At 46.7% G+C, this 13,955-nt stretch overlaps 1 protein-coding gene across 1 annotated transcript; it reads left to right on the forward strand.

Moving 5' to 3' along the window:
• Positions 1-1,353: 1,353 nt before the first annotated feature.
• Positions 1,354-13,672, forward strand: LOC134018794 (proline-rich protein 12). Its single transcript, XM_062459039.1, has 8 exons — positions 1,354-1,594; positions 2,994-3,051; positions 3,290-3,371; positions 3,477-3,847; positions 4,244-4,414; positions 4,664-4,819; positions 6,812-6,940; positions 9,869-13,672. Exons 1-8 carry the CDS (start codon positions 1,461-1,463, stop codon positions 10,454-10,456), a joined length of 1,689 nt encoding a protein of 562 aa, XP_062315023.1. The 5' UTR covers positions 1,354-1,460; the 3' UTR covers positions 10,457-13,672.
• The last annotated feature ends 283 nt before the right edge of the window (positions 13,673-13,955 follow it).

Raw genomic sequence — 13,955 nt, forward strand, 5'->3', positions numbered from 1 at the left:
GAAGAGCAGATTGAGGGAAGAAGAGAGGGACAGATGGAGGGTGTGAGGAACCAAAGAAGAAGGATGAGATGGCGGAAAAGAAATGCAGTTTTATCTCTGAGAAACAGAGAACCACACAAATCCTGTGGTGTGTTCCGGGATCTCTCTCTCTCTTTCCCTCTCTCTCTCTCTCTCTCTCTCCCTCTCTCTCTCTCTCTCTCTCTCTCTCTCTCTCTCTCTCTCTCTCTCTCTCTCTCTCTCTCTCTCTCTCTCTCTCTCTCTCTCTCTCTCTCTCTCTTTCCCTCTCTCTCTCTTTCCTCTCTCTCTCTCTCTCTCTCTCTCTCTCTCTCTCTCTGTCTCTTCCTCTCTCTCTCCCTCTCTACTCTCAAATGCACACACAGGCTCTCCATGACCTCCTTTTGCTGACTGCTCTTTTGTTAGTTGTGTCCCTGATGTTCGGCTTTTGTGCTAATCTAATACTTTGGCCACATCGCTCTCTCACTGACAGCATGGTGCGTGGAGATCTGTGTGTATGTGTGTTGATCTGAATGTGTGTTTGTGTGTTACATGTTTTGGTTGCAGTCGTCTCTCTTATCAACCTGCTGCAGGAAGACAGCTGCCCAGCTTTGTGCAGTATTGGGGATTTATTGATAGGGCTCAAGGCATTAACTGTGACATATACACGTGTGTGTATGCATGCATGCCTTGCTTATACTGTTTGTATGTGTGTTTGTTTGTGTAATAGTTAGCACACCATACAGTATGTGTGTCCATGTGTTGGTTGGCTGTGCTCGGCTTGTCAAGATGTAGGCCACTGCATAAAACATTGCAAATCACCGCAGAGCAATCGCTCTACTTCTTATTGTGAAAAAGGGAAAGGATTCTGCTTGGAGAAGAAATGCAGCCCTTGGACGGCTTGAGCTATTTGTCTTGTGTGGCGTCAGCCAGATCCTAAAACACCCCTGGGATCAAACTTGTTTATTTATCTTCAACACCAGAAAGTTTCTACAAACACTAAAAAGCCCATTGATTTGAATGGACTTCATGAAAGAGAATACATTTGCGTGATCATTCTTCTCCCGTTCAATGAGTGTCGTTGGTCATGAATTGCCTCCAACAGGTGATAGCTGTGTCTGTTTGGATCATGTGATCTCTCAGTCAGACTGTGTGGAGAGAGAGAGCTAGAGAGGTGTAATACCAGGACTGGGGGGATGAAGGTGGCTACTCCTCTAGGCTTCTCCCCAGCAGTCTGCATCAGCTCTCCTCTTCCACTCCTTCTCCTACCGTGCTAAAAATAGCAACCAGCGCCACAGACACTGACACAAGCTCTGAGCAAACACACCCATTTCTCACCTCTCTCCAAGAGCGTCTTCTTCCCCCGTACCCACTCTCTCCCCTTGTGCCCTTGTTCCGCAGGTTTCCCAGAGCAACCCCTAGTGTGCATGTGTGTGTGAGAGTGCTCGTGTAAGAGGGTGCGTGTCATGGCCTCGATGCCCGACGAAGCCCCGTGGGACGTGGCCACCTACAGTAAGGTGCTCCTGCTCGGGGCCATCGCCGCTGCCTCGGCCTTCGTGGTCACCATCGTCATCGTCCTCGTCTGTGTGGGCTGCCAGAGGTGAGCCGACTCTACAACACAGCCTCTCTCTTACCTCCCTGTCTCTTTCTCGATCTGTCCTTGGCGTCTCTCCTTCCGTCCTCGCCCCTCACTATCTCCCTATCTATCTGATTCCCTCCTTTTCTCTACCTCCTTCCCTCCACCTCTGCAGTCTTGAGTTCCCGCTCGCTTTTTTTCTCGCCACTTCGCACATTTTCTCTTCCTTTCAAGCTCAGTCTTCTTTCTTTCATGCGGCTCCACCTCCCTCCTCCAGTCGCCCTCCCTCGCCTTGTTCCTGTGTTTTCTGTCTCTCCGTCCTCACTCTGTCCTTAGCTCTTATCTTTCCTTCTCTTTCACTCCCAGTCTTTCTCCTCATGTCCATAGCAGAGTGGATTTGATGCATTTAAATGGACCGGACTGTCACATTGGATAGCATGCTATTGGCAGGACACTAAGTAGACAGGGCAGAATCAGATCCAAGACAACAGGATTCTCAACAGACTAAAGCAGCAGAGCACGATGTGGCCCCAGGATCAGGCTACCCTCCAGACACACTGTGCTTCTCCACAAACCCTGGAACCTGTCATGGCAGGCCTGTGGCTTTGTTGCCATGGGATCCATGCGTGTGTCCAAACACAGGGATGTGCAGTAATGTAGGGCCAGCCACTGTCACACAAGCCGACTGGACCAAGAACTGTAGCAGTGTTTTGCTCAGCCTTGCATTTGTTTAGGGATATGAGCTAATATGAATGCAGTCCTCCAAACCTTTGTGTTTCATCCCCTGTAATTCAGAGACAGCGTATATACTGTATACAGAGAGACTGTTGAGGCTCTGACATACAGTTACCTTCAGTCCACGTAGGCCTACTCTTGCATCATCGGTTCATTGTGACCCTCCTCCCTCTGTCTTTACCAACAATGTTATTATGGCCTGTTTGTCATCAGGGATATTGCCTCACCTTCCCAGGGTTCTCTGGGGGGAGGCGGGGCTTTGTGTAACCTGAAGAGAAGAGTAGCCTTCTGTACCCCTACCCTGCAGTAATCTATAGAGGTGCAACTGGACATAGGGTACACAGACCTGTTTGACACACCAAGAATAACCAACCAACAATTAGTTCTTCTGGCAATTTAATCACACCTGGAACTCACACATTACACCTCTCGTCTTACCAACAGTCTCCCATGGCGACAGAACTCCCAAGGCTCCCAGACTGACGTATATGTTGTCTGTCCAGTAGCAACCATGCAGGAATGTTCTCAGGAGCATGAAAAAAAAAAAAAAAAGCACACTGAACTAACATGAATAACAGTATTGTACTGTATTGTGGTTGATGTGTGTCCTGTCCCCGGAGTGTGGTCTACAGCACGTGCTGCCTCTGTCAAGCCCTGTCTCACCTCTCTGCACACTTGTCTCTCTCAGGAAAAGCAAGAGCAAGCACCCCCCAGAAAATGGAGAGAAGGGCACGTCTGTGAACATGGTAACTCATTCTTTTACTTACCATCTTTCTCTTTCTTTGGTCTATTCCTCCATTCATTTACTTGTGTTACTGTAAGTCGCTCTGGACAAGAGTGTCTGCTAAAATGACTAAAATGTAAATGTAAATTTATCAGTGCATAAACCAGGTTGAGGATTTTTCTCTTTGACAGCTGAGCTCTCTGCTTTTCTCACATGGCGCTTTTGTGTGTGTGTGTTTGTGTGTGTTTGTGTGTCATCAGAGTACCCTCCGTCATCCTAAGCTCAACTCTATGAGCAAGTCCGACACCAGGCTTCACGAGATCAATCGCCTGCCCTGCAATGGTAATCATCAATAATCAATACCAGAAATCTCTTCTGGTAACCTCTTCTGGTCCACTGCATGGATCTCAAGTTTCCAGCACCTTCAAGTCCCCTCTTTCTGTCCAGGTGCTCCTAAGAACCGTCCGGCCAGTATGGACCTCCTCCTCCTCCACAGTCGTCGTTCCCAGTCAGACCTCCGGCCCTCCCATGTGCGCCAGCTGCCCCAGATCCCCACCTCCCCCCAGGGGGGCAACAAGCCAGGGGAGGGGAGGAACCACACCTACACAGAGGTGGGACTGCGGAACCCCTCCCCCACCCGTTGCCTGGACGACGGGCTGTACGAGAGCGTAGGGGTCCGAGATCCGGATGGAGACCCCAAAATGCCCCCAGCCCCTCCCCCCACCTCGGCCAACACCCCTGCCACCCTGAGAGCAGCACGGAGCCCCATGGCCCAGGGCAACGGGGCCCGAAACGCCAATGGGAACGGCCATGGGAATGTACATCAAAAACATTTTTTTTTCTCGAAATTACAATGATGAGCTTAACAGCGTGACAAACCAAGGACTCTATCACCTTGTGGAGAATCTATTGAGTGCTGCGTTGGCGTTTAATTCTTGACACTATACTGTGAAGAACAGGGACAATAGCTCCACCTACACTCATGAGGGTTTGAATATCAGCACGTGGTACAGGGCTAGGAAGTTTCATGAATTACTGTGGAACACAAACATGCCACAAAGTCAGTGTTTTCATTTAATGAAAGGATTGTAAGGGCTAAACTTCTAAATAAGCACTGCCACAAAGACAAATGGAGGCTGAAGCCTTGGCTGTATTTTCTGTGAGTGCAGATTGTGTTTAAGGTGTGCGACCATCTTCACTGCTGTGTCCCTCAGGAGATCAGCCGAGGGAATGGTCACGGAGAGCTGAACGGCACCTTGAATGGCAGAGGCAGAGGGAAGCCTCCACCTACTGCCGTTAACGGCTCCCCCCAGTCCTCCCTCCCCTCGCTGGCCCCCCAGGACCCGGTAACGGCAGAGTATGCTTCCATTCGGAAGGTCCGGAAGGTAAAGCGTTCCTCACACACCCAGGCCTGAAGTCCTGTTGTCTTGTTCTCATGTCTGTTTACAAAGTGACTGTAAAAACTGTTTGTAATTCATGAACCTGGTGTTTCAAGGTGAATATGAAGGGATCCAGATTCGGCTGTCCCAGGATTGTGTCAATCTCATGTGCGCAATATAAAGTCATAAGTATTCATTTAATAAATGAGTGTTTGCAGCTTTCCCTAATCCCACCTCTGAATCATTCCATCATAGGTCGACAAGGCAACCAAGAAGGAGAACAATGGTGGAGAGTCAGACAGCCAATCAAGTGTTGGAGAATCACCCCCTGCCCTGCCCCCCCAACTCCCCCGCATCCAGGAGATTTCACGGAAACAGCTGGAGTCATTCCACCTGCCCTCCTTCCCCAAGGTAGGCCGCATCACATAACATGCTGCCTATACCAATAAACATCACATTTAACATACTGCGCTATGAATATAGCTTGTTCAACAGGAGTGATAGGAACATGTCCTTTTCGCCAATGACCACTAGAGGGCTCTGCCTGCTAACTTTGTTCCTGCTCTGTGCTGACAGAGAACAGATCTTTATCACCATTCTTAGCCCTGCAGGAGCAAACTGCCATCTAACTGCTATTTCCCCATTAGTAGAAAACTGACAGATCATCACAGATAATGTGTAGGAAGGGAGAGTGTCTGGTGATAAGAGACGGTCTGACACATTGTCTTTTTCACAATCCTGCAACGATTCTGTTTGGCATGGTGAAAAGCTACTTCCTTCTACACTGCACATTTGTTTTCAAGGTTCACTTGTCATTCAGTTGCAATATGCAATATGCATTGGCTTTAAAGTATCAAATCAAATTCTCTAGGGTTATCAGAGCAGAGGGGCGTTGAGAAGCTGTGTTTATATAAACACTGGAGGTCAGCTTTTGGGCCACACCACAGAGAGGGAAACCAAGGGACAATGCTTGGATAATGATCAACCTTTCCTGTCGGGCCTGGCAGTCCTACCTGTTTTTCTAACACGCAGCAAGTGGAGTGTGTGAGAGAGTGTGTGTGTGTGTGTGTTTGAGAGACCAGGTGATTCTAATCTTCTGCATCACAAGTTTGAACAGACTGACAAGGCTGTATAAACAGTATTATCTTAGCAATGGGTGTGACCTTTATGTCTTAATGAATCTATGTTTCTGCTCGTTTGTATGCATGGATACTGTTGGTTTTTGTATAGAAAACATGGATTTGAGTGTGTGTGCAGTTCTATGTGTGTGTTTATATCTGATGTTTGTGTTTGTGCAGGCTCTGAGTGTCCTCTCTAGCTCATAAGATCTGGAGAGAGCTGTTCTGTGTGCTCTCTTGCAGAGACCACCTTTTGCATATTTGTTGTGTGTGTGGGGAGAGAGGGAGAAAGAGAGAGAGACATCTATTGCACTGTGGGCCATATGTGGTGTAAGCAGCCAAAGTTGAGAGTAGAGGGGTAGATTATGTAAGAGGTTGGCTCTCTGCCAAGTTCGCAGTGTGTGTGTGTGTGTGTGTGTGTGTGTGTGTGTGTGTGTGTGTGTGTGTGTGTGTGTGTGAAAATGATCTAGGGATAAGGAAGCATACAGGTAGCTGTGCAACCTGAGGAATTAATAGTATGTTCACATTGAGGCCAGTTTTTCAGCCCTTTTATCACTTACAACTCTGACCAGATGGAACATAGAAACCTTTCATTCCTCCTACCTCATGTAATGAGTTTACAAATTGATGTCTGTCAAAAGAAATCCATATATAGATTTGTTGTCACAAATTGTTCAGAATATCCAAATCATGTAATTATTTAAAATAAGAAAAATTAAAATACATTTACATTTTGCAGACGCTCTTATCCAGAGCGACTTACAGTAAGTACAGGGACATTCCCCCCGAGGCAAGTAGGGTGAAGTACCTTGCCCAAGGACACAACGTCATTTGGCACGGCCGGGAATCAAACTAGCAACCTTCAGATTACTAGCCCGCTTCCCTAACCGCTCAGCCACCTGACTCCCTCATGACTTAAGAAGAACAGAGACCACCCCCCTCACACCCCCCCATGTGTTTATGCATGTTGGGGGGGGGGGGCAACATGCATAAACACACAAACACACCTACACACTTACACACACATTACTCCTACGCTGGTCAACATGGACAACATGGATAAAGAGCACTTTCGGGAGCTTTATCCAGGATTAATAGACAAATATTAACAAGAACACACACACATACACAGTTGGCCACTAGTCAACCTTTGTTGTTTGTTTTATATGGGTGCTCATCTGTATGGCCTTATCTGTCTGTGTATTCATGTTAATCTAGTGATGACACGTGTGTTGTAGCACATGCACAGGCTGAGCTCACCTGTCTGTCTCTGTGTGACCACTAGGAGGCAGTGTTCATAGGTAACGGGGAGCAGTACATCTGGAAGCCCCCTGAGGATGATGACATCATCACCCTGCACCCAGTACCAGCACACCTAGGGGAAAATGGACAGGGCCACCTGACAGCCATGGAGGTGAGGCACCTGTGTGTGTGTGTGTGTGTGTGTGTGTGTGTGTGTGATTTATTTGTGTTTGTATGTGTGACAGAAACAGAGAAAGAGGGAGACGTGAACGGTGTTTGTGTCTTGTCCAATAAGGGGAATGTTAGAGGGATCTTGACTGGTGAATGGTTCTCTGTTTATCTGAAGAGCTCCTTCTTGATTGGCTGTGCCATCATAACACAGTTAACCTTTGCCTCCCAGTCTGATGAGGCTGTGGGGGAAGGAGATGGTCTAGTTACATGAGGGTTCATGTTTCAGCTCTCCTGTGGGGGTCTAGACCATCTTCACACGATAAACCCTCACCCTAAGGCTTTCCCACACCCATAACCTATCTAGCTGCTCTCCTCTACAAGTACATTATACATAGGGTAATGCAACCTGAAGAGGTTTCAGAGATGGATGGTTAGGAAAGGTCTAGACTCCCCCATCGACAGGGTCATGCACAGAGGTTCTACAGACAGACAGGAAGTGGTTGGAATGTCCACCAGGAAGGAGAGGTTGACCAGGGGGAGGTTGTAGCCCAACCTTAGCCTGGGGCAGGGAGACTGGTTTGGAGGGAGAGAGGGGCAAGGGTAACTTCTCCCCTATACAACCATAGACCAACTGACCTTTGAAAGTTAAGATATGTTGACATATTACAATTTATCCTTCTAAACCAGCTGGTTTAGATTAACTGGGAATAAATATAACTTCATGGACCCAAAATGTAAGATATAGAAACAGGCTCTGAACAAGTTTTGTGTGACTCCTGATGTGTGGCATTGAGTGGTTAATATACAACTTTTGCAGAGATCAGACTATTGCAGAACAGTTGTGTCTCTTTATCTCTCTCATCTTTACATCTCCCTATAGCTCTCTCTTTCTGTCTCTCTCCCCCTTGCTCTCTCCTTCCCCCTTCTCTCAGTTGCCCAGACATGTCCAGTAGACTCTGGGCTTTGTCAATTTCACCCGTCAGAAGGTGTTGAGTTTCCACTCCTGCCCGCCTTGTGTTCCACCCCCTTCCAGTTCCTCTTCCCTCCTCAGCTTCTCCTCCCACTCCATTTCTCCTCCCCCCTTCCTGTTCTCCACTCCTCTCTCTACTCTTTGGGGGCGCTGGCTGCTCCTGACCAATCACATCTCTCAAATATGGTCTAACCCACTAACACATAACTGTTTAGAGACTGTCCATCCTGGCTACATGGTGGATATGTTTTATGAACGAACCCCCTAGAGGACTCATGGTATAGTTGTTTTCATTCATATTTACAGACATATGTTTAGAGAGTGTCTCTGGAGACTTCTGGTGTGATTTGAAAAGAGAGCAGGCAGAAACAGCCTCTGAAGAGGAGAGAAGTTGGGGAAGAAAAGAAACCCAAAGCAGGCTTCCTCAACAGCTGCAGCAGACAGACCTCTGAAACCCCCGTCGTCTTGTGACTTCCTTCCTCTTTTGCACTGTGTTGCTTATGCTGCACACACACACATACACACACACACATACATATACACACACACAACCACAGTACAGCACAGGGTCTTTGTTTACCCAAAAAGTGAAGGTTGGATCTGTGGGGGCAGGCTGAATGTGTGACTAGAGAGAAAGAAGAGAGAGACAGAGATATCTAAATATTAAACAAATTAAGAGAAAGCCACAAGTAAGGTTTGTGTGGCTGTGCACATGAGTTATTCCTTAACCAAATCAGTAAACCATCAATCAATCAGTCAATCTATCAATCAGGGCTGAGTTTATACAATGTGGGGAACTGATAGATCTGTGCAGAGAGCAAGAAAGAGAAAAAAGAGAAAGAAAGATATATAGAGAGAGAGATAAAGAAAGTGAGAGAGAGCCTGCTGTTTGCTCATCAAGCGTTGTTCTGCAGCACCAGAGCAAAGGTGTTAGTCTGTGGGTGAACATCGAAGGCAAACATGACCGTGTTCCAGAGACCTTTGAGAGAGAGAAAGAGAGAGAGAGAGAGAGAGAGAGAGAGAGAGAGAGAGAGAGAGAGAGAGAGAGAGAGAGAGAGAGAGAGAGAGAGAGAGAGAGAGAGAGAGAGAGAGAGAGAGAGAGAGAGAGAGAGAGAGGCTGTGCCGGCCCAGAGAGGCTGTGCTATCCTTAAGGAATTTTGACCCAGAAATGCCAGACAGGTCACCATGTCACTGTTGAACCCCACACCACTCAACACATGCCATACGTTTGTGAGTAATAGTTGTCAAAGACTAAGCTTTAGTAATAATGGGAGCTCCCACGCACATTTATATAGTCCATTCATATTATGTGTGAAGTCAGACTTTCTCCCTCATGAATATCCTGCACAGTATGTAGTAAAAGTCATTGAGAAAGGTTTTAGGCTGTTGGCAGTCATCCAGGTCTCTCACACCATACTCCCATGTGTATCTGCACAGGGCTGAAGCTGCTGTGGAGAAATGTTAACTGGTTTATCCAGTGGTTAGGTAACTCTGCCTCTCTCCTATCCCAGATAAGAGTGTTTACACTGCCTTATCCTGCCTGGTCAAAATAGGTCAGGTTACTGCAGAGCTGGGCCTGTCAATACACTTACTCACACACACACACACACACAGTACGCACACATACACAGGAACGCAGACACACACATACAGCTGTGGCATATGTTTACTGATATATAGACAGACTGTACTCAGACAGAGCTGCATACGTGCATTCAGACATGTACTACTAGAAAAAATATCCTCTCCACATTGAGAGTTATCCACTTCATTCAATAGAAATGCTGACTTCAATCTATATACCAAGTGTGAGCATATAGACCAGTTTCAGTACTTAACTAAAAAAGTCATAATTGAACGTGTTGATCAGTGGCTTTGACATACTATAATAACTACAAATAGGGTTATCATACTTGTTTTCTTCTTAAAAGCTGAGTTCAAATGTCTCTGTGTTTGCAGGTGTCAGACACTTACTCCACCGTGTGTAAACCCCTGAAGAAGAAGGCTCCCCCAGAGAACAATGGAGCCAAGACCCTGCCCCGCTGCTCTGGTGGGGACAGTGGCAACGGCAGGGGAAATGGCTGGGCGGGCTCTACTGGGGGAGCCCTGGGCCGAGGCCGGGGGGCCCAGACCCGCTCCCAGGAGGAACCCTGCTATGAGCCGGTGGGTGACAGGTCCTGGCCAGTGGCAGAGTCCGATCCTGCGTATGCTACTATCGACTCCCACCGGAAACGTGAGAGGGCTGGAACCAACAATGGCGTGATGAGCGGAAGCGCCACGCTAAAGCCCAGGAAGAAGCCCCCTCAGCAGGCAGCAACGGGGCCTCCTCAGGGCCCCCCCGGCCCGCCGGCCCCCCCAGGCCCACCGCCCCCCCTCAGGCCCACCGCCACCCCCAGGCCCACCGCCCCCCCCCCAAAAAGAGCCCATCCTGGAGGGGAGAACTTTTATGAGACCATCAGTGATGTGAAACAGGGAGCCAGCAGCTCCAGCACCACCACCATCTTTACCTTCAACGATGGGATGGAGATGTATGTCACTGGCCTGTAGCTAGCCTGCACAGGCTGGCAGGCCGTCTAGTAGAGCTAGATAGGGTTGGGTTACTCTGTCCAACTACTGATGGACACAATAATAATGAATTGCCAACAACATGGTGTACATAGGAATCCAGCAGGAACATTCTAAAAGAGGAACTATTTGTTTTTATCCCAAGCTAAGACAGGGTCACAGTCCAAACCCAACAGAACCAGACCTTCCGTCACTGACCTGGCATGGCCCACTCATAACCAGATGGACTTCCTGACGCCTGCTGACTGGAGAGAGAGTTTACAACTCTTCTCAAATCTTATTTCATTTCTGTTGTGCAACTGTACACCTGACTTTACCCCCCCCCCCCGTTGTGTGACATTGTACATGATATCTTTATTTTTCTATGAATATGATACCCTTAAAAGAGCATGTACTGTACAGAACACACCCTATCAAAATCATGACACAGCACTATCACTCATGAACTGTACAAATAAAAGTGGCGAGCATGAAAACACTCATTCAAATGGAAATCAGAGAACATCAACGTCTCAATTAAACCCTTTCTGATGACCAAACTCAGACAAATAAAAGACAAACGTCACACACATACACACACACTCGTCTTTGTGCCGGGGCTTATGTAATCTAAGCAGATGGATGTCACAGAGATTTTCTGTGCTTAGCTCTCACTAAGCAAACATATGAAACAGGTTCTCTCTCTCTCTGCTCTACTGACACAGCCCTGTTGCCGGGCAGATATGATTATCCATCTATACAGTTTGGCATGACCCTGGTCTGACCCAGAGGAGGTGCTATAAACCCCATCACTCTCCTAGACCTTTTTCTATTCTATGGACGGTGAAACAATCACTTCTGTTTCCCTGTGAATTTCAAATGTGTCAGAGGTGTGAGTTGTGTAAAGATCCTACCAGGGAGACAGCTTTAGGTTGTCGTGACCTTACAAATGTCACTTAAAACCAAATGGCAAACTTGTATCTTTACCATATATAGCCACCCTAAACTAACACAAAGAAAATTGAAATGTTTGTAAATGTACACTGTAATATAATGTCTCATTACATTAGATCATCAATATTTAAAAATGTCATATTTTTCCTACAAACTTCTCACGCCAGATTTTTTGTTGCATGGCAACCTCCACACACGCCCACTCTTGGCAGAGTATAGAGTATGCCAGGACAAAGCAGTCCGGCCACAGTCACAGCCTTGGGAAGAGAGAAGGTTCCCAGAGCAAGATGGCCGGCAGGTTTCGCAATACCAACGCAGCACTGCGAGAGACAGAAAAATAGAAAGAAATATCAACAAGGGATGCTTTAGTCCTGGAAGTTAATGTGTCATATCTAGTGGGCGTTGTTAACATTTGATTATATGGCTGCAGTAATGGCATATTGCTGCAGGCCTGTTGGCTGACTTGTTCAATAATTGGAGTAAAGTGCGTTTGTCTAACAGAGTACTGATTCGCTCCTCAGTCTCCGGCCAAGGCTCCACTGTTGCTCTTTGGGCTCAAGACTGGCCATAAGAACAGTGATTGAAGGTTTGGAATCCAAGGAAAATAAAATGCTGGGCACCCAATCGCCAGTGAGCTTCCTTTGGAAGGTTGCCCCGCTCTCTCTCTCTTCCCTCTGTAGCCTGCGCTCGATTCTGTTCCATTGTAAACAATGCCTTTGCTGTTTTGTTGCTTTGGGAAACATAAAGGAAGGAATGAACTAAGAAAACACAACACGTGGGTTTTAGTTCATCCAGGCCAGTGGGACCAGGGACAGAGAACGCTCAGGGACAGAGAGGATTAGAACATGTTATGGATGGACCTCATATCAGACAAAGGTCTGACACAAGGGCACATTGAAGACTGAAGAGTGTTTCTGTGTACAGGCTTACCATGACAATGTGCATCTAAAATGCACTGTGTATTTTCGAAATGCGCTGTTTCTGTTCTTTCTGACTCCTCATACTCCGTGTTTAAATAGCGTGTGCCACTGCCATGAAGACGGCCCTGGTTCCATTTCTCTGAGTGTTGTTGGTGCACTTTTATTGCTTGAAAATAATGCATGTTTTGACAAATGGAAAAACAGACTTATTTTGGTACTGTACCTAATTGATTTCTCACTGTTATTTTAATGTTGTTGTTAACAATATTTTGTCAGAAGCTGTTTTTACAGTCTTTACAAAACTGCAGAGAGAGAGAGAGAGAGAGAGAGAGAGAGAGAGAGAGAGAGAGAGAGAGAGGAGAGAGAGAGAGAAAGAGAGAGATAGAGAGAGAGAGAGAGAGAGAGAGAGAGAGAGAGAGAGAGAGAGAGAGAGAGAGAGAGAGAGAGAGAGAGAGAGAGAGAGAGAGAGAGAGAGAGAGAGAGAGAGAGAGAGAGAGAGAGAGAGAGAGAGAGAGAGAGAGAGAGAGAGAGAGAGAGAGAGAGAGAGAGAGAGATTGAGAGGAAGGAGGGGGAGGAACCACTGAGGTAGTAAGAGGTTGCTTGCCACTGCTGCTCTATAGAGAGAAGGAGTGACAGAGAGTGGGGGAGGAGGAGAAATGGCAGAAAGCTGGATGAGGATCATTGCAAACCATTTGACTCCTTTTTCTTCTCTTTAACACACACACACACACACACACATACACACACACACAAACCACTGCCATTTGGAAGGAGGCAGCAGACCCTGGTTTGCTCAACCTCACTCACTTGTCTACTTACCAATGCAATCCTCTCTCCTCTGTCGTCTCGTTTCTTCCTAGGCTGGGGGAGAGCGTGTCTTTGAAGAGGGAGGGGGGGAGTTTGGGGGTCAAGCCAAACCTGGTCCATTACTTTGTAATGTTTCACAATGTACCGTTGAAGAGGACTTGATGAGGACTTTTTTCAATTGCACATACATATACTGAGGAATATGTGTAATAGTCTGTAGTTGTACCGATGTTGTTCATAACTCAAAACACCTCATGAGATTGTTGTTGCAAAATGGTGGTTATCACAAATGTTGTGTTGAACCAAGTTTTTAGATACCCCTGTCCTCCCAATTCAGGTAATGTTGTGTGGCATTATTGATGCTGTGACAGCTACTGTAGCCGAAGTTGTACATTTGTGAAGATGACACAGGGTTTCATGTGAAAAAATCTTATTATATAATTGTGCAGGTATGCAGAAGATTGTAATGTTTTATATAATAATAAAATATCAAAGTCAAGTTTTTACTTTTGTAATAAAGTAGCACCTCAAAACGTTGTATGTTAGTTTTTTTGTGACTACTACTGTTTAAACATTATTTTAGCTGAACAAGTTAAATTTACTTTGATAATAGACAATAGCAGATCTAAGGTCGTGTCGTGTTGCCAGGTCATCTGTTGTTACAGTCTCTGTAGGCTTGAACACGCATTAGGCTGATGTTTAGTTCAGAGACTTTGCCTACTTGAGAGCAACAAGCTTCGCATATCACTGGCTTTAAGCTTATCTGTTCTCTCACTTTTCACCGGCTAAACACCGGCCGGCGAAATGGAACGACACACCCC

The sequence above is a fragment of the Osmerus eperlanus genome, chromosome 4, assembly GCF_963692335.1.
Source record: "Osmerus eperlanus chromosome 4, fOsmEpe2.1, whole genome shotgun sequence".
Taxonomy (NCBI): Eukaryota; Metazoa; Chordata; class Actinopteri; order Osmeriformes; family Osmeridae; genus Osmerus; species Osmerus eperlanus.